General features: G+C 39.9%; 1 protein-coding gene across 1 annotated transcript; it reads right to left on the bottom strand.

Moving 5' to 3' along the window:
* Positions 1 to 5,294: 5,294 nt before the first annotated feature.
* On the bottom strand, positions 5,295 to 21,005 carry taf1c (TATA-box binding protein associated factor, RNA polymerase I subunit C). The gene is made up of 15 exons (XM_059358710.1): positions 20,540 to 21,005; positions 18,919 to 19,030; positions 18,532 to 18,584; positions 16,164 to 16,259; positions 15,996 to 16,063; positions 15,662 to 15,912; positions 14,521 to 14,652; positions 14,301 to 14,418; positions 13,120 to 13,191; positions 12,909 to 13,044; positions 11,681 to 11,809; positions 9,882 to 10,059; positions 9,591 to 9,728; positions 6,964 to 8,294; positions 5,295 to 6,060 (listed from the first exon to the last, which is right to left on the bottom strand). The coding sequence occupies exons 1-15, from the start codon at positions 20,654 to 20,656 to the stop codon at positions 5,797 to 5,799; spliced, it is 3,195 nt and encodes a 1,064-aa protein (XP_059214693.1). The 5' UTR covers positions 20,657 to 21,005; the 3' UTR covers positions 5,295 to 5,796.
* Between the last annotated feature and the right edge of the window lie 413 nt (positions 21,006 to 21,418).

Raw genomic sequence — 21,418 nt, forward strand, 5'->3', positions numbered from 1 at the left:
GTACAGTGAGAAATAATTCAAGTTATTAGCATAAGGTTCCGAAAAAAAGACAACAAAGTCTATTTTCTGGATAACGGGGTTGGAAATTTGAGTTTCGAGCACGTCCGCTCTCATCTTCTGTAGTTTAAGTTTCATTTGCACAGTTTTCGGTTGATCTCATTTGAAGTGTTAAATGGGCAGACTGGAGGTTTGTGTCTGAAGGGGAAACTGATGTCAGAAATTGTTCACCAAGTGTTCAGTCAGTCCTTGGAGGCCACAGCAGGGTGACGTGCCTTGCTCAAAGGCAGCAGGGGTAGAAACTCGAATCAGTCCGAGATGTCCTTCAGATTCAGACCCTGCTGACACCTCAGGGTGTTCAGATCAAATATTAACGAGTGTGTTTGTGGATGTTCGTATGTATGTATGTATGTATGACCCTGGTTTCAATTTAAGGTTTTTATGACGTAGCTAAAAAAAGTGTTTGGTGTTTTGAAACTGTTGAAACGGAGAGAATGCTGTGTGGAATAGAATAATGCTGAAAGTGTCAAAAAAAAGTATAAAAATGTTCAAAAATGTAAAATGTTAATACAAAAACATGTAAAACTGTAAATGATGTACAAAAAAAAATCTGTTAATAGTTCTTTGTAGATATTAAGTTATTTATTCTCTTTTGTCACCTGTACTGAAAAGTCAAAAATCTTATAAAAAAAGATTATTTTTTAAACTGTTGTCGGTCTTTTCCTTCCATTGTGTCTGAATGCAACAACGAGCTGATTTGATTACATTTTAATATAGTTGAGAGTGAACTGAAACTGAAAATAAAATGAAACCGATGACGCAGGTATATCCAGGCTCAGATTACAGACGATAAGAGAAGAAATCTGGCCTGTTGGTGCAGATTATCTGGTAATATACAGATCCAATCTTCAAAAGAATTCTTATGGAAAAAAAAGATGTTCCTAAGAATGTTCTTAAATGCTATTCACCATTTTTTCTTAAGAATTGTCATATGTCTTAGGAACTTCTTAGTTTTCTCACTTAAAATCACTAGATTATTAATTAAGTAGTATCAAATACAACTGCCTCTGATTTACTGAGAGTAAATTACAGTGTAATCTAGGAAAATGTCACACAGACGGAAAGGACATTTCAATTATATGTCAACTGCCAAAATAATATTTATGTGATACATTCAGAAAAAAACTACTCTGAGCAACTTCAATGAACAAAATTTGTTAACACATTGTATAAATGTTAAAGAAATCAAATAAATGTCAGACAAATTTGTTCATGTAAATACAAATCAAGACTTCTCTTTTTCTCTGTAGCTGTTTTCAGACTGCTGAGGGCTTCTCTTAAAGTTGTGAAGAAATTTGATAAAAAATCTAAGAACTTTGTTTTCAAGAATCTTATTTGTTCTCAAGTTCCATCTTAGGAAATCACTTAAGAAAGTTAAGAAAATGACTAAAGAAAATATTAGAATTTCTTCATGAATACCAAATCTTCTTAAATTTTGTCTTAAGAGCAAAGTTAAGAAAAAAGTGGCACTTAAGAAGCATTTTTTTCTTAACAATGCTATGTGAATCCGGCCCCTGATGCATACTTGGGGACATTTCTGTCTGTCTTCTGATAGTATAACTAGGGTTGTCAAAAGTATCGATACTCAAAAAAGTATCGATTTTCATATCAATTTTTCATTTTCAATTTTTTTTTCGAACTTACCTTGCAGCTAGCAATTAAAGGCTAACGTCACATCAATGATTATAAACAACGTAAGTAAGTAAATAAATCAGGCACGGAGTATGCCCATATTACGTTAATTGACACAGTGTCATTATACATAAGCATAGAGTTAATAAGTTTACATAAATGTTGGTGACTGAGAAGTGTTATTTTCTCTCTTGAAGTCCCAGAATGAAGCAGAGAAAAGTCAAACCTGCAACCAAACAGCAACACACACAGCCTACTCTACCGTCTGTGTTTGACCAACAAGGAAAATATGTCTGTTCATTTTTACATGTTGCATTTCGGTATGGAGTTGAACATTTTAGTATCGTGACAACCCTAGGTAGAATAGATAGTCCCTGTAACCGTGGAGGGTCATTAACTACAAGGTTTTACCCCACAAACCTATGTGTTCACTAGAGGTGGGAATCACTAGAGGCCCCATGATATGATTTTATCCCGATATTTGAGTCACAATATATTATTGCGATTTTAAGCATTCGCGATATGGTGAGTATTGCGATACAATGTAGCAATTTGACTGATTAACTGCATTTTGTGTCCACAAAATTAGATTCAATCAAGAATTGTTTTGTCAAATAAGAGAAAATTCTCAGTCTATTCATCTCACTTCAGTCTTTTTATTTCTCCACAATGAGAGTCAAACCCACAGACTGACCAACAAAGTATTCAGTCAAACTGAACTGAACTGATATCAAACATGTATGGACGACAACAACTGCAGCATTTGATCAAACTTTCCTCAACTTTAAGCTTCTGCTCTGAATTTAGATTTTTTTATAAACATTAAAAAGCCTAACTTTTCAGCGTTATTTCAAAAACTTCCTGACGCACATGGTGCCTATAGATTCCCTAGATCTTCTAGTTTTCATATGATACCAGTATCTCCAGTATATTCCTAAAATTGAGCCTGCTACAGCCTCTGGAAAAAAAAAAAGGCGAAAACACTGGAACTAAATAAACGCTAAATATCGATACTTGGCGGCCATGAAACTATATAAAATTGCCACGCAAAATATCATGATACTATGCTGTATCGATTTTTCGCCCACCTGTAGTTTAGACTAAAAGGTCACCCATTCCACCACAAAACAATGGTCCTCGTACATATCAGAGACCAACTACAGTGACAGTGTATAGTTATATTACTGCAGCCGGTGACCTTTTAGTCTACATGTGGTTTTGAAGTTTGGCCATCCTGCCAGCTAACAGCAACTATCTTGGAACAGGCCAGAACTCTGACACTGGAGCTCAGCACGTAAGCTAATAGCTCTGCATCCACTACAGTTCATGCTTTTGTTTCTTCAAGGTTAGATTACTGTAACTCCTTACTTAACTCGTGTACTGACAAGAACCAAGAAAAGATCATATTTCTCCTGTTCTAGCTTCGCTGCACTGGCTCCATGTAAAATCCAGAGTTGACTTTAAAATCCTTCTTCTTACTCACAAAGCTCTAAATCAGTGATGGGCAACTTAAATGCTGGAGGGGGCCACAGTTTTTCATGGACACTACCACAGGGCCACACTTGATACCAGATATGATGAAAGTGCAATTTTAAATATGTTTACAGTGCAGTAACTTATACATGCATTTAAGCATGAAATATGTTAACAGTATAAATAGAAATACAAAAGGTTTGAAGCAAATAAAAAAACACTTACTGTGATTTCTTTTTTTTCAGTGCAAGAACAGCAGACCAACATTATTGCAAGAAGTAATTTTGTCCATTTTTACACTGTACTTTTAAGATTTAATGCTCAAATGCATGTAGTTGTACTGAGGGCCACTTCAAGTGAGGGTGCGGGCCGTATGCGGCCCCCGGGCCTCCAGCTGCCAATCCCTGCTCTAAAAGGGTAATATGGCACTATGAGGTCTTTAAGATATTATGATGCCTTACCATTTAAAGTATTACGCTCCCAAAATTCTAGGTTACTTGTGGTTCCTAAAGTCCTTAAAAGTAGATTGGGAGCCAGAGCCTTCAGTTATCAAGCTCCTCTCCTGTGGAATCATCTCCCGGTCTCAGTTCGGGAGGCAGACACACTCTCTTTATTCAAGAGTAAACTTAAAACTTTCCTCTTTGACAAAGCCTATAGTTAGAGCTAGCTGGGGCCTTGGACCAGCCCCTAGTTATGCCGCTATAGGCCCAATGTGTCGGGGGACACGATACACTGGGCCTTTTCTTCTCTCTCTCTGATGTCCCAATAATACATGACACAAGCTTTTATTTTCCCCAGAGTCCTCCACTTTTCTCTGCTCTCTCCTTCACAGGGTGTGGAGCTGTGGTCCTGCTCGGCATCACTCCTGCTGGTCTCACTGCTGTGGATCTGGTTTGGCCCCAGATGGGAATGCTCCTCTCCTGGTCCACTCTACACTCACTACTGACCAAATGGTGGCGCTTCATCACCTGCTGCTGTCTCCTCCCAGAACTCCTGCTCCTCTCTATCTCCCTCTCAACCGTCTCTCTATCCTTTGTTTTTGTCACGGAGAAGCATTACTACAGCACGTTGTTGCACATCAGTCTTGTTGTTTACATCTGCTTCCCCATAATCACATGAGGTGGTGCTTTGCTCCCTCTGGTCCCATAATGAATGGATGAATATTGTATAGCATGTGTGGTGTGTGCATGTTTGTAATAACAGAGAAAAACATTGAAGTTTATACTTGTGTGAATGATGCAACCTGATGAACCACAATGTTCTGTAGTCTGAGCGAACATAACCAATTCATTTAGACCAGTGGTTCTGAATTGGGGGTACTTGTACCCCTAGGGCTACGTGAAGTCACTCCAGGGGGTACGTGAGATTTTATAATGTACATTTAAAAAGTAGCATCCATGAAAAAATGCTTTAAAAATAATTATTTAATAAATATGTTCGGAAAATATAAGTTTACGTTCATGAAATTAATTTTATATTCAGTAGGCTATTCAATTTCATGATCCTAAAAACCCAGAGTCTCCCCCATACCAGGATGGTTGGACCCAACCTGTCATATGCCACCTGGCATCACCTGTCAATCACTTGAAGACTCAAAGATGGAGTCGTGGTTGAAGCGTAGCAGTTATAGTTTTAAATGGTTATATGCTCACTGTTTTTACTACATTTGTTTGAGTCACTACATTTTAGTAATGAGAAATATTTGCAATAAATTTAGTCATGGATTATTAACATTTAAAAAGGTTTGAAATGGGTTTTTTTTTACCAAATGTTTGAATTTTGTATGTGTTTATCAGTTCCAAAGTTTAATAAATCAGACACTGATGGCACAGCGCTCTGTTTTTAACTCTTTTTTTTTTCAACCAAAATTGCTTTGCCCTGGTTAGGCTGAAAAAATATTTCACAGGTGGTACATCACTGAAAAAAGGTTGAGAACCACTGCTCCAGTAGATATTTGTATCAGTATGACAAATGCAATTGGAGGCCTTGAAGGGGAAGCCCATGTGTCTCTACATGGCCATAACACTATGTTGTATTTTGAACAACATTGTTTAATATATAAAAAGTCCCCCCCCCCCATCTTTGACTGATTGTAAAGCTCAACAATGATGGTTTTTCAATAACAACCCAAATTTTCTTTGAGCGGTTTTATTCAAAATGTTTGTGTTTTCTTTAGAAAAGTAACAAAAATAAATTATCACAGCGAGTGACATGTTCTTTCATTGTACCAAGTAAACAACAACTGAGTGAGTTTTGAGTAACAAAACTAGTAAAAAGAAATGTCAAGCGACACTCAGTCAAAATAGGACTGTCCTTTTAACACACACACACATGCACGCACACACACACACACACACACACACACAGGCTACCACCTGAGCAAACAAATGGCACAGCCACAAACAAAGATAGTAAATTCCACTCAGTCCTACCAAACCAGTCAGCAGACGTCCTCAGCCATCTCTCCTCCATTAGATCCAGTTGCCATGTTCATCTTTTGTCCATACAAATCCAAGTGAATAATCCCATTACAAATCCATTTTACAAATCCTGAGGCAGTTGAAGAAAAACATTCCTTTTTTGTTGTTGGTTTTTCCAGCGTTAATATAAAACATATGTTCCCGCTCGAAGAGATCAAAATCCCATTCGAGACTTCTTCCTCTTGGGTTGTGACGTCTGTGACGAGCCCAGACGGCCCTGAGAGCTTTGGGACAGAGACTGAGACTGGGAGAAACCCGACCAGAGGGACGACTCCTGGGACGGGTCCATTCTGAAGCTCCTCTGAGGGACAGACTGGGAGCTGCGGAGCTGAGAGGAGGACCCGGCCACGGTTGGAGGTGGATGGCGCATGATGCTTCCCTCCTCCAGGAAATAACTGCCATGCTGCGAGGGCTCATCCTGGAAACAGAGGGGGAAATATTGTTGTGACTTAAGGACTTCAGATGCTGAACATACAAGTGCATCTCAATAAAATAGAATATTATAGAAAGTTTATTTATGTCAGTAATTCAATTCAAAAAGTGGAAATAACACATTATATAGATCCATTACACACAGAGTGAAACACTTGTCTTGTCTTAATTTATTTTAATTTCTTCTAATTATAATGATTAAGGCTTACATTTAATGAAGACCTTAAATTCACTGTCTCAAAACATTTGAATATTACAAAAGACCAATTTTAAAAAGTATGTTTAATATGTAAATGTTGGCCTCTGAAAAGTATGTCCATCTATTTGACTCAATACTTGGTTGGAGCTGTTTGACTTGAACTACTGGAAATGGACTTTTCATCATATTCTAATTTATTGAGATGCACCTGTATAATTGCAATATCCCTTCTTTGAGTCCTACTGGAGATTTTTGTTGCATGCCATCCCACATCCTACTACTTTTACATCTTGTCCATACCCCAAAACAGGGTTTTAAAAAGGCCTAAAAACTACTGAACTATCCCTTTAAGGATCTGTTCACAAGGCCCAGAAAAACAAATTTGCATCCCTAGTCAGAACTGAATCATAAATGCAAGTAGAAAATGCTCCTACAGTGCCGTTCCTGCTAATCCCCAGCTGCAATGATGGCGCAGAGACACCCGGAACACCCACAAATACTGACCAATAAGAGCAAACTGGGGATACAGGCTGTTTTAGGTCCAATTAAAGAAATAACACATTTAAATAAACATATTTTTGTAATCATCACAACAAACATTAAGTTGCTGTTCCGAGCGGCCGTCACCTGAACACCCATGACGCGCGAACAGATCTGTGGTTGGAAGGGTTAGTGGTGCCGTTCTCTTACCTGTGGTGCAAACAGAGAGCTCAGGAGGTCTTCAGCTGGGCGTTTGTTCCTCCTCTGACTGGATGCTGTGGAGTCAGGTCTTGGTGTTTGGGACGGGGTGAGGGTGTGGGAGCTGCTGGGAGTCTCACCTTGTTTATCTCTATAACTTTGAGTTAAGGGGGTTGACGTGGGAACTGGAGTGTCAGTTTGCATGGTAGAGGGTGTTGTGGCTCTCCCTTGCTCCGAAAAGGCCTCCAACTGGGACAGCTTACCTTCACTGTCTGACCACGCCCCCTGGCTGGCTGCGGACGACCAGCCTGCAGAATCACTGAAGTCTCCCAGCTCCGACTGGTAGCTGACGGAGGAGGTGAAACTGCTGGCCAGCTCCAGGCCTCGACCGGCGGCCCTCCTCGCCTCCTTCTGCCGTCTCCTTTTCCTCCTCAGGGCCTCCACCTTGGCGTCCCTGTTCAGCCCCAGCTCTTCCTCCCACCACGCCCGCCACGCCTCCTCCCCCCGCCAGGAGAGGGTGAGGCGCCGGCTGATCTGATCGTTCCAGGCGCCTGGATCCACCGGGTCCGGCACCATCACCACATCTGGGGCCCCGAGGGAGGCGGAGACGGCGCTGTGAACCAGGAGCGAGCGCTTGGACATGCACGCTCTCAGATCACGCCTCAGGCTCTGCACGCGCTCCTCCTCAGTGGGATCAATCGCCTTGTCCTCGGATAGGTTCAGGAGGTCTCCGGTCTTCATTGTGAAGAGCTTCAACTGCTGTGGGTTGAGCCTCTTTCCACGACTTTTACGCATCAGTTTCTGAAGCCAATGTTTCCATGTGACAAGAGCGCCGTCACTGAGCTTCACTGGCGCCTGGTGCTCAGAAGAACCAACATGAGCCAAGCTGCTGGAGACGCCGACGGGTTCCTCAGTGCGATCAGTATTATCTTCACCCACATTTCCATCTTCCACAACTGCATCCAATCCACTCACTTGATCGATCTCTGGATCCTCGTTGATGATGGTCTGCAGCCCGAGCCGCTTCAGGTAACCAGGTTTCCGTCTGGATTCTGAATCCTCAGATGAGGAGTCCGATGCTTGTTGTGTTTCAGGCACAAACCTCGGCACGGTTGGCCGCTGAGTCGGCCCGATTACATCTTCATCGCTCGACGTGTCTGATATAACCGTCTGAGAAGCTTGTTGTGAAAACGGTTCATCATCTGCTGGAGGTCTGGAGATGTCCGGCTGCTCGGGTTCCAGGATCTGGTAAAAAATATCTCCGGCCTCCGTCAGCTGGAGGACACACATGCACTCCTCTCCACCAGCTTCTCCTCCACCTGTCCTCTGGATACAGGTCAGACCTGACAACAACACAAAAGCCTTCAGACACAACATATAAACAAGATTGTATTTTTAAGTAAGAGTATAAAATATGTCAACTGTAAAATCTTGGTTGACTGGGAATGGGAAAATAACATTTTCTTGAGTTAACTAAATCAGCCACAAGACACTGGTTTGAACCAATTGGCAATGTCTAATACTGATCAATATTCACTGTCATGGTCAATTTTTAGATGTATTTCTTTTCGACCAAGGCAGTTTGAGGGCCAGTGAGGAGCTGGGGCCTAATTCTGAAGCAGTTCTTTTGGTTTCAACACTCAAAGAACTGGTTCTCAGCCAGGAAAACTGCTTCCAGAACTTCTAACAGAAACTTTTTAAACCTATGATCAGTTCAAGGACTGTCGAAAGTTCAAATTTGGATTATCATGCCTATTTTTTACATTTTCTCTCTATGATGAACTGTGTTTTCTTTAAAAGATGGGGAAAAAAATCAAACGTTTTAATCTTAAACATCCTTATCAAAATGTTTCTGGTATTGGAGGGCATGGTGGCGCAGTTGGAGACGCCTTTGGAGGCGTGTCCCCACCTCCATGTCTCCGACACCCGTGGGGCTGGTTTGGGTCGGCAAAAGGGCCTTTCTGTGTGGAGTTTCTATGTTCTCTACTTGTCCCCCGAGGTTCCCCTTACAGGGGCCTCAAACAAAAACATGCAGTGCAATGCACGCGCTACGTCCTACTGGGGAAACTCCCCGTCAGGTGACAATAAGCTGTCTCATGTATCGGAGGAAGCATGAGTCTAGTTCAGGGCTCTCCCCAGGCTGACAGAGAAGAGATAGCCCAGGATCATGCAATAGGCAATTGGCACAGAGTGGAAAAAAATGGGTTACAAAAATCGTGGGATAAAATGTTTCTGTAAAAATCATCATCAAAAAAATCATTATTCTTAACTGCTTATCCGCACTCAGTCGGCCGATCCCAGCTGACACTGGGCGACAGGCGGGGTACACGCTCTCATTCACTCCTATGGGCAATTTAGAGTCACCAGTTAAACCTAAGTGCATGTTTTTGGAAGCCGGTGTACCCAGTGAGAACCCACAAACTCCACATAGAGCCAGAGTGAGGCAAGAGTGCTACCACTCGACCCACCGTGTAACCCCGATGAACGTCAGCTGATTTTATATCGTTATGTTATCTTTAAGAGTCAAATATCAGTAGCAGGAATCGAGTATGGCTGAAATTTTAATGGACACCTTTGATATTAGACATGTTAAAACAGCACACACACAAACACACACACAGTGTCTTGTCTGTCCGTACCTGCAGCAGGTGAGGACAATCTGCTGGTAGCGATGTCCAGGCGGTGAGGGATCTGGACAGGAAGGTGTTTCAGACTGTCTCTGGCTCTGAGCAGTGCCTGCGGAGGACCTCGACTAGAACAGGCCTCCACTCGGCCTCCTGAACATATATGCACAGATATACAGATATAAAAATGTTTTTTTTAAGGAATCTGAGTGCTCTTTAGTGCTTAAAGTAAAATACACTGAAACATTTGGGGGCAAATTATTAATGAAACACAATTTTACTTTGTAGAAAAGTCAAGTGACTGACCAGAGTACTGCAGCAGTGTGATTTCCTGAGAGCTGTGGGAGCCCAGCAGGACTTTAGTAGTCTTTGAGGGGGCGGAGCCACAAACAGCGTGACAAAACATGGGTGGGGACTCCATCATGTGATCCCACTTGAGCATGGGCATGCAGGGAAAACGCTCGTCCATGACGTAGGCAGAGAACTGACAGAATGAGAGAGGTGCAGTCAGAGAGGAACTGAAAAATTGGCAAAAGCAGAAAGAAAAACTACTCGAGTGTCATATGACAGCCAGCAGGATGCCTCAGCTGGACTGGTGCTGGTGTTAGTCAGATGATTGTTCATACAAGCTGCTGTCAGTGTTGAACCAGGCACCAGAATCACTCTGTTTAACTTACGCTCATGTCAATTATTGAAGCTCATCAACTTGATAGTTTTAGATAAAGTTTTATGAACATAAATTCGACTTAACTGCTCCTGACTTCTAAACCTCCACCAGCTCTATAAGATGGAGGGAGTTTGGGTGGAAGAATTTGATTCGCTTCTTCATTACACCACACATCAATAGTCAAGCATTAGGTGAACAGCAGCATTGCTGGAGACAATGTGGGCAGATTAGTGCCAATCACACTCATGTTTTTGGACATGTGTAAAACTACAGGGATTCTGGGACAGAGTGGTTCAAATTCTGGAAGAGATTCTTTCTTACAGGATACCCAGGGACCCCTGGATCATGTACCAGGGCTGGACTCTAGACAGTACTATTCAAAAGAAGGACTTGTACCTCTTCAAAATACTGATGTCAAAAGGCCAGAACAAAAAACTGGCTGAAGATTGACCCTTCAAGCAACACAGTGGCTGTATATTGTTGAGGAGATCTACTCGATGGAAAGACTGACGGATTATCTCAGAGTGAAAGAAGGGACCCTGGACCAACGGTGGCATAAATGGACTGTGCACACGAAAAAAGTAATTTACTCAGTAGACTGAATGGACAATGATAAAAGCTGCAACTAGAGTGGTGTGCCCCACCCCTATCCTTTTTATTTTAATTTTCTTTTAATTTAAGTTTACTCTATCTTTTTTTACTGTACTCTCTTCTTTACCTTTCCTAGTTGTCTTTTTGGACATTTGTATGTTTTTGTCTATAAGTAAAATGCTAAATAAATAAAAAGTAAAAAAATTTAAAAAATAAAAATAAAACTGCTTCTGCCTTCTAAGCCAAAAGAGTTCAAAGGGATAGTTTGGGATTTTGTACATTAAATTGCATAAATACTTGCCAGTAGTGTAGTGGACGGGTTAGAGTTAGAGTGTCATTCGTCTAATGGGGACCATGAATGTCAAAGTACAAAATTTCGCGTTGGTCCACATTTGAAATTAGATGCATAGCAGAAGCACAATTCAGTCTGATATTTGGTCCCAAGTGCATCTTATGTTTCTGAATTCTTTATTGATCTCCCAGTCCACTCAGTTAGCTCAGGTAGTTACTAATGCATGCTATTTTTACTGTTAAAAAAGAGATCCATTAATGTTCTGCACTTGTAAGAGTAGAGTCCTGACATACCTTTGTTCTACATTATATAAGCCCAGTAAACATGCTTTTGAAATCTGCTGTGTGAAGTATTTCTCTGGATCCCCTGTTTCAAAAAACCTGAGAGAAGCCTGACACCTAGTGGTAACAAACATGTACTGCACCAATAAGCAAATGAAATATTCTGACACATTTCCTCAAATTCAGCCGGAATATCTTTGGAAACTTTGGTTTTTCTGCGAATATGGAAAGGCCATAATATATTTGTGTGTGTTTAGTGTTAATATTGATGTACCTGTGTGGTGACGAGGTGGTGGAAGGGGTGGACGTCTCCCAGGTATCTGGACAGAATGACTCTCTCCCCACTGAGACACTCTGGAGTGTTGCTGATACGAAACAGAGTGTGACTGGAGACAGGACTCACCTGGAGGGAGAGGAGAAATCAATAGCAGGTTATGAATATACTGTCATGGAAAAATGATTAGACCACTTTGTTTTCTTCAATTTCTTGTTCATTTTAATGCCTGGTACAACTGAATGTACATTTGTTTGGACAAATAAAATGAACAAATATAGCTGATAAGAGTTTAATTCAAGAGCTAATATCTCGAAATTTCCCATGGTTTTCTTGATAATAACCATTACATTACATTACATGTCATTTAGCAGACGCTTTTCCAAAGCGACTTACAATAACCAAAATCATTATCAAGAAAACCATGGGAAATTTTGAGATATCAGCTCTTGAATTAACCTCTTTATACCTCATTTTATTCGTCCGCGTTTAGACGAGCGTTTTCAGGAGGAAATCTGCTGCATACGGTGACGCTAAAGTGTGTGAATGTGATTGGGTATGCATGCCAGGCGGCATCACTTAAAGCGATAAGAGCATCTTTGGGCATGTGGAAGTTTTCACGCCACGCATTTTCATCAGCTACTCCTTCCACAAAGTTCTCCACCATCCACTAGATCTCCCAGGTCTCGTTCACAGCGGCCTGGCTCGCCTCCGACGAATTACTGCATCCAAAATGTGATAGAGGTAATTCCAGATCCTTCTCTGTTCACTAATACTATCTGTACATATCCTGTACATTTGGTGGAAAGACTCCTGTAAGTTTATTAGAGCTGCCAGAGCAGCTTGAAGGTCTGACGCATGGAAATAATCCCACATGTTTGTTTATTTCCCTGTACTGGAGCATGGATGTGACGTAAACGCTTACGTGATGTGAGCAGATCTGAGCAGAGTTTTGTGACTTGGTAGTGTAGACGGACACGCTACGGCGGACCGGATTACAGTTTTACACTCAGGAGGGTGGTTTCACATTTTTGTGTTTTTAAGCCCCAAAAACGCCATCACCGTCTAAACGAAAGGCACTTCCCATAAAATATTTTGTCGTTTTTACCCGCAAGCGTCCTCGTGTAAACGGGGCCTTAGACTGTACAAATATACCAAAACTAAAGTCAGTATTGTCTACACTGAAAGGATAAAAACAAAAGAGAAAACCACTGAACTCTCTCCTCACCCTGATGTCTGTGAGCTCCACCCCGGTCCTGTCTGCGTACAGCATCACCCTCGGGTGGGCCGAGAACTCGCACCATCGCCACGACGAATTGGCGTTGAAGTACAGGTTCTCGTCATCCTCCCGAACCTTCTGCATGCTGATGAGACAGAGTGTTACTTTAACCAGACATAAAACTAATCTGTGGAAGAAGAACCAGTGAACAGCTCCTCACCCTCTGCCGACCGTCCACAGGTTTGCTGCTCCGCTCTCACTCGCCACCAGAACTTCACCTAAAACATGTGGACTGGGAACACACAGCAGACAAGACTTTACTTGAACATTTTGTCCTCAGCTGGAACATTTTTCAGAACCCACTCTGCAGCAGCAGTAGTGGGGGGAAAAAAATAGTGATATATTATCACGATATTTTGATTGGCAATATGATATCGATTCTTAGCCGCCAAGTATCGATATCAACATAAGTATCGATAGCGTTCCCACAGCCCGTCAGTATTTGCTTTTTTTCTCCCCGGAGTATCATATGAAACTAGAAGATCTAAGAAATCTATAGGCACCATGTGTCAGGATATCATGTCGGGAAGTTGTCGCTGCAAAGTTAGGCTAAAGTTTTTCATTCATTTCTACATTAAATCTAAAGTTTCACTGTAAGAAAAACAGTCTGCCTTCAGAAAAAAAGTAGAATTACCAGAAAAGTCAAATTTACAAGAAAAAAAAAAAAAAAAAAAAAAAGAGTAAAATTTACCAGAAAAAAATGTAGAAATTGTGCATCAGGATATCGTGTAGGGGAGTTGTGGAAATAACGCTGCAAAGTTCGGCTTTTCTTATGTTTCATTCAAAAAAAAGTTTCTGAAAGTTTGATAAAATGCTGCAGTTTTTGTTGTCCATACATGTTTGATGTCAGTTCAGTTCAGTTTGACTTTGTTGGTGAAAGTAGAGGTAGTGGTGGTGATGGTGGTGGGATCGGTACATCAAAGTATCGCCATATTTTGCGTTGCAATATTATATCAGTTTATGGCCACCAAGTAGGAATAGGAATATACTGTTAATACATGTTTGATATCAGTTCAGTTCAGTTTGACTGAATACTTTGTTGGTCAGTCAGTGGGTTTGACTCTCATTGTGGAGAAGTAAAAAGACTGAAGTGAGATGAATACACTGAGAATTTTCTCTTATTGGACAAAAAAATTCTTGATTTAATTTAATTTGGTCGACACAAAATGCAGTTAAACAGTTAATTCGCAATATATTGTATCACAATACTCACCATATCGCGAAATGCTTAAAATCACAATAATATCGTATTGTGACTCAAGTATCAGGATAAAATGGTATCGTGGAGCTTCTGGGGATTCATCCTCTAAGCAGCAGCACTGATGCCTGGTGATGACTCACCTGACGCTGACGCAGGTGGCGACCTCTCTGGTGTTTACGACTTGTAGCAGACGAGGTGCGTTTGTTTCGCTGAACCTCCAAACTCCACACAGGTGATCGGAGCGCACGGCAACACAACCTGCAAACACACAGATATTAAAGTGTCTGCACCGCCTGGAGGAAGCTAGAAAACCACATCACGCTCATGATAACATTTTGAAACACTTTCTCTCGCTCTTACAGTCGTTGAACAGGGAGGCGGAGCTGATCTGTCTGACGGGGGCTTTCAGCTGGAACCTGAACGGGTCGCTGCTGCTGGCGTCCACACAGGTGGGACCTTCTCTGTGGTGCTGCAGCTCCACTCTGTGGAAGTCTGAGGTACTGCGTTAAGGAACCAGAAGCAGCAGAAACACAGCAGGAAAAACAACTTCAACACATCCCAAAACCTCTCGGGGTTTTAAAGGGATAGCGCAGGATTTTGGACATTAAGTTGTATGAAATACTTGACAGTAGAGTAGTGGAGGGAAAGCTATCAGCTTACTCTCTGAACTCTGGTGTCAGAGTTTAAGACTGTTATAGTGAATAGTAATACAGGTGCATCTCAATAAATTAGAATATGATGAAAAGTCCATTTCCAGTAGTTCAAGTCAAACGGCCCCAACCAAGTATTGAGTCATATAGATGGACATACTTTTCAGAGGCCAACATTTACATATTAAACATACTTTTTAAAATTGGTCTTTTGAAATATTCAAATTTTTTGAGACACTGAATTTTAGGTTTCCATTAAATGTAAGCCATAATCATTATAATTATAAGAAATTAAATAAATTAAGACAGGAAATATTTCATTCTGTGTGTGACAAATCTATATAATGTGTTATTTCCAGTTTTTGAAAATAACACCTGACCTGTGCACTGTACCGGCTGCAGCACATATGTTCCATCATTGTTTTTACTGAATTTTACATGAAACAAAGTAGTGGCCAATTGGTTTCTTACATACACAATAGTGTACACATAGTTTTGTAGGGTAAAAACTTGTCGTTTGGTGACTCTGCCAGCTTACAGAAACTATTACATCTATAAAATGCGTGCCGTGAAAACTTCCACATGCCCAAAGATGCTCTTATCTGTTTAAGTGATGCCGTCTGGCATGCATACCCAATCCAATTCACTCACTTTTGTGTCACCGTATGCACGCAGATTTCCTCCTGAAAGCGCTCGTCTAAGCGCGGAATAAAAAGTGAAGACGCGACGCCACTTTTGCGTCTTCTGTTCAGACCGTCATCATGTAAACGTAGCCTAAATGTCCAAAATCCCAAACTATCTCTTTAATCATACTCTCAGAACTCCAGTATGTGAAGTGATGTGCAGGATACTGAGGCAGTCCCGTGCCTTGTTTCCGGGGTAGAGGAGACAGCCGCGCTGAGAGTCGCTGCTGCTCTGTGAGAAGGGGACGAAGGCCAGAGCGCCCCCTGTGGCTCCTTCAGAGAACAGCATGCGGTCTCTCTGCTCGGTCAGCTCCTCGTACAGCAGAGAGCCCAGCAGCTCAGGGGGGACGGCCGGCACCACGTCCCCCAGCAGGGAGCTGTACCCGCGGAGCACTCTGGGGGTATAGGACTTCAAACATCTGGACAAAAGATACGAAACCATGAAAAATAAAACACCAAACAGACGAGCGGAGATGGCCACTGATCCGTCAGGCTCACTCACATGTTAAACTCCAGTGCGTCGAGGACGTTTTTCACCTTCCACATGTGGACTGAATCCCTGCGATACTTCTGCATGAAAGAACACGACACACATATCAATAAACCACCCAGTTACAGAGCATCGAGACAAAAAGGAAACAGAACTTTTTTTCAGTCCTGTGAGTCTCACCTCCTTCCTTCCCTGTTTGAAGTTGAAGTTTTCGCTCAGAATCTCCCCCATGCACCCGAAGGCGTCCTGGCAGTGGTCCACGAAGAAGTTCTGCATCTAAATACAAATCCTGCTTATTAACCTTCAAAACACTGAACAAAAAGGCAAAAAAAAAACAACAAACAAGAGTATATGAAGCTGCAGAGCAGAGTGGCCTTCACACCAGTTCTGTTAATAATGAATCTGCTGTAAACTCTTTGTTCATTCCATTTATTACGTTATGAATCACGTGCATCCTTGTGCATGAAATGTCACATGCTTATTTCCCGTTAAGATCAAATTCATGGGACAAATTAATTTTCTATCCCAGTAAGGAAATCAACATTTTTCTGACCAGGGTTTCTGCAGGTTTCAACAAGTCATTTAAGACTTTTTAAGACCATAATGAATACAATTTAAGACCCATTTAACGTCCATATTGGCATTGAAAGTACAAAAGACATGAAGGAAAATCGGAGGGCTGGAATTACTTGCAAACTAAATTAATTTATACACAGCTCTTTCACATTGGAATTAAAAATGCTTCACCTAACTAAAAACACCAGAAGCCTCTATTGTGAACTTATATTTGTTTAGAACTTTAAATTCTGACATTTTAATTGTGAGCGGGCTGCACAGGTACTTAGTTCTGTTTCGTAGTCATGTCATAACCTCAAATATCAAAACATTTAAAAGCGAGACTGAAGTTTATGAATTTGTTTTTAAAAAAAAGTAACGTTAATATTTTTTAAGACCCCATGGATAACCTGCGGAAATTTCCGGTATACGTTATGTGATGTTTAATAATAAAAATGATAATAAATTAATACTCTAAAATGACATCACAATAATCACCCAATTGCAGAGTTTTCTGTGTTGTCTGGCTCACCTCAAGCATTGGGACTGGTTGCTTCTTTTTCAGCTGAGCTGCCTGTTCCACCAGTACACAGTGACCTCTGGTGGCGCGTGCTGTGCACTACACACCTCTATGTCCGACAGTATTTAAAACCATCTGAACCATCTGAATTTCTAAATAGACCGGCCTACAGAAATACCATAATAATGCCCAAGCATAGTTTACAGTCAATATAACTTCCACCAAATACCCAGAGGTATGCAGGAATGTGCACATGCATTAAGGGTTAAAAAGGTGTTGTACATATTAGGGCTGGGCGATATACCGATATAAAAAATATATTGATTTAACTTTAAATGCGATATGGAATTAAATCATATCGCATATATCGATATAGTTAAAATAGTTATTCTTTCTTTATAAATAAATGCTGCCCTTACTAGGGTTTGTCATATTTAGTTCTTTTGTAATGTTCGTTATTCTTTTCTCATATACATATAAATATTTCTGGCCATATGATGCTCTAATATGTTTCATCATGTTTTTGTTCATGTTTTGTTTATTAAATCTTCTCTTTTATTTATTTATTTTGCTACTATTTATTTATTGTTTTATCTTATATATATATATATATATATATATATATATATATATATATATATATATATATTTACTTTCCATTGTCATTATTGACTTTTACTTTATTTTTTTAATCTTATTTTATTTTATCTTACTTTATTCTTTATCTAATTTATTTCTAACCTCCCTCCAGTGTTTCCTCACTGCTCCATGTTGAGATGGAGCTTCCTCAGTTCATCAGTTTGTGCTTTGTTTTAAATAGGATGGGTGGGATGAAGGTGGTGGGGTGGAGGGTGTTTGTCTCTTTTTTTTTATGTAAAGCGCTTTGTGTTGCATCTCTCTTGTATGAAAAGTGCTATACAAAGAAAGTCTGATTGATTGATGTTTCAACAGACTATAATTGATCTATTTTAAGCATTTTTGACCGATTTTGACAAAAAATAGACATAGTCATAGTCATTTTTGGACATCCCATAATGTGGTAATGTGTTGCTATTTTTTGACAAATAGTTCTTGACCCATGAGTCCTGGGATTCGAACCAGCGACCCCTGTGGTAAAAAGTTGATTTCCTAACCTCCAGGCCACAGACCATAGGCTATTTTTATTTAAGATATTTGTTTATTTAAATGTGCACTTTATGGAGCTTTGATTAAAAAAAAAAAAAAAAAAGGTACTCCTTTTGTTATACAGTATTTATGTTCACTTAAATAAACAGTTTCAATAAAACTACTTGTGACATGTCATATTTGACTTTGACTGAACATTTGCTCTCACTTTGCGATAAAAAAATCCGGATATTTATCGTATATCATTATTCAGCTTAAATATATTGAGATAAGACTTTTGGTCCATATCGCCCAGCCCTAGTACATATCTCAATGTGTCAATCAGAAGCAAGGGTTTATTACACTCACGTGTTTTTGGAAATCATGTTCTGGATCTGGAGGTTTCAAAGGCCAGAGGACAGCTGAAAAAAAATGTTTACAAATATCAATAAACAAACAATAACTTCAGATAGAAAATGTATAAACAAAAAAAGATGAAGTTGTAAACAATAACATACATGTCAAACATATTTTTAAGTAAACAGGCTGAACTTTCACTGTTTAACAAAATCATAAAGAAAATATAGGTTTTTGTTTTATCTCATTGTTTCATTTGCCATCTCTTTATTGACCCTTTATTTTGCCAATAGTTGAACTCACATTTTTCATTTTTACTTGAAATGACAACACAAATCAGGAGTACTAATACAGTGTATTAAGAGTTTCCCTTTGTTGTCGTGTTTGTCGGGGACTCACAGTTTTTAGGAGAAAGGAGAGGAAGCGGTGCCGGCTCAGTGTGACGCCACGTCTCCCCTCTCACCTGATGTCTGGATGTAAACGTCCAGCTGGACAAAGGACCAGAGCCGCCCTGGAACCACATGTGGAAACACATGGAGACAATAAGAGGGTCTCAGAGCAGAGCCAGACCCATATGGGAGTTTTGAGACCAATACCAATACTGATTTTAGATGGTGAAAATTAATTGATAACCAATATAAGATTGTGCACCGATTTTTCACCACTCTACAAATGTAAAAATACAATTTAACACTGTTATACATCATACAAACAATGCATTATATTATCAGTCAAAACAACAAATGGTAACTGAGAAAATAAAGAATAAATAGGAATAAGATAAATAGAGAAGGAGAGGGACGTCTGGAATGCCCTGCTTAGCCTGCTGCCCCCGCGACCCGGCTCCGGATAAGCGGAAGAAAATGGATGGATGGATGGAAGATAAATAGCTAAACAAAAATCATTGCTGTTCAGTTTCTGTCAATTGCTGACTATTAAAAATAACAGAAATAAAACATAATCTTTAAGGCCTTTATAAATAGACCAGTGGTGGAAGAAATATTCAGATCCTTTACTTTAGTAAAAGTACTAATATTACACTGTGAAATTACTCCACTACAAGTAAAAGTACTGCATTCAAAACTCACTGAAGTAAAAGTACAAAAGTATCTGCATCCAAATGTACTGAAAGTATCAAAAGTAAAAGTATTCATTATGCAGAATGGACCCACTCAGATTGTTTTATATATTCAAAATATAACAATATTTGTATTGATGCTTTTATGTAAGCAGTGTTTTAATTTTGTAAAGACAGTGCAAATTTAATTACTCAACCCTTTGATGCACAACATGGGTCAAAAATGACCTACATTCATTTCCCATGTTATTCCTTGCTGGCTGTGTTTGAATATCTTTTTTCATTACAACAGATCATTATATCCTTTTTTCTTTTCATACTTTATGAAGAAAAATAGTTTTTGTATTACTACATCAAGTTTACACACATGGGTCAAAAATGACATTGTGCATTAGAAGCATAGTGATACAAAAAGGGTTTTTATTCAAAAAGTAAGAAATTAAAAAAGAAAAATAGGATGTATGATGATTAAAAACAAGTTATTTGAGGAAAACCTGGAATACTGAAAAACTAAATTAATTTATTGCAAAGATAAAATAAAAACTTAGTTGTGCATCAAAGGGTTAATATACTCTGATAAGATTTAATTTTAAAAATGTCTAACCACTTAATATTGATAATGATTGTATGTTAAATCTCGACCTGTAAAGTAACTAAAGCTGTCAGCGAAATGTAGTGGAGTAAAAAGTACAATATTTGCCTCAAAATGTAGTGAAGTAGAAGTATAAAGTTACATAAAATGGAAATACTCAAGTAAAGTACCAAAAAATGGTACTGAAGTACAGTACTTGAGTTAATGTACTGAGTTACTTTCCACCACTGAAATACACCCTCTGAAAATAGACAGTTGCATTTTCATATTGTCATAATGGAAATTGGCTTTAGTATATTCACTGATCCGGTCTGGAATATTAGACACGTGTTTATTGACCGGTGACCTACCTGAGGTCTGACTCGGCTGTAGCTGCCCCACTTCCCAGCGTTGTGCTTGTGGACAGAGTCCGGCGGTCCGCAGTTGTAAAACGAAGGAAAAAGCTGCTGTGGGAACTGGTAATCCATTTCCTCCGTCCGTGACCAATAACACTACCTGCCGGGTTTACTAATGATGCATGTGTCGCTGTCCCTCCACGCTCTCGGTGTCTGGGAACAAGTCTGAACATGTTGTTCTCCGGCTAGCTCCTGCTAGCTCTGCTGCCATGCTGTCTGTTGGGTCGCACCAATAAACACCTTTCTGCTCTTCTAATCATCATGACACTCGCTCACTGCCTCAAACTACAACTTATACACGCCGAACCAAACACAGCTGTCCAAAAATGAAACAAACTGTGGGAGAATGACCCAAAATGTATCGCCGAACACGTGCAGGCAGAAAATGACAGTAGAGTGGCGTGGCGGCAGTTTGCAACAACAACAATAAGACTTCCGGTTGGTCTGATTTTATTTCCTTTACTGAGGAGAAGTAAATTAGAAACGTTTATCTAGGTAACAAAAAGCAAACAAAACAACAACAAAAATGAGTATATGAAAAATCAACTCTAAAAAGGCGGTCACGCTGGCTTTTATTTTGGAAGGTTCTCCCCAAAAATGGCAATTATGCTGCGTACACTTTCGAAATAAAATATAACCGGAGCTTTCGGTGGATAAAGTTCAATTAATTTATTATTGTTGTCAAATAATAATATAACTACTACTACTACTACTACTACTACTACTACTACTACTACTTAAAAACAGCGTTCACAAAGTGCTTTGACAGAACAAGCATGGATAAAACTCCTGCAAAAATAAGAAATCGATAATGAAGAATAAATAAAAATTATA

The sequence above is a fragment of the Centropristis striata genome, chromosome 19, assembly GCF_030273125.1.
Source record: "Centropristis striata isolate RG_2023a ecotype Rhode Island chromosome 19, C.striata_1.0, whole genome shotgun sequence".
Classification (NCBI taxonomy): domain Eukaryota; kingdom Metazoa; phylum Chordata; class Actinopteri; order Perciformes; family Serranidae; genus Centropristis; species Centropristis striata.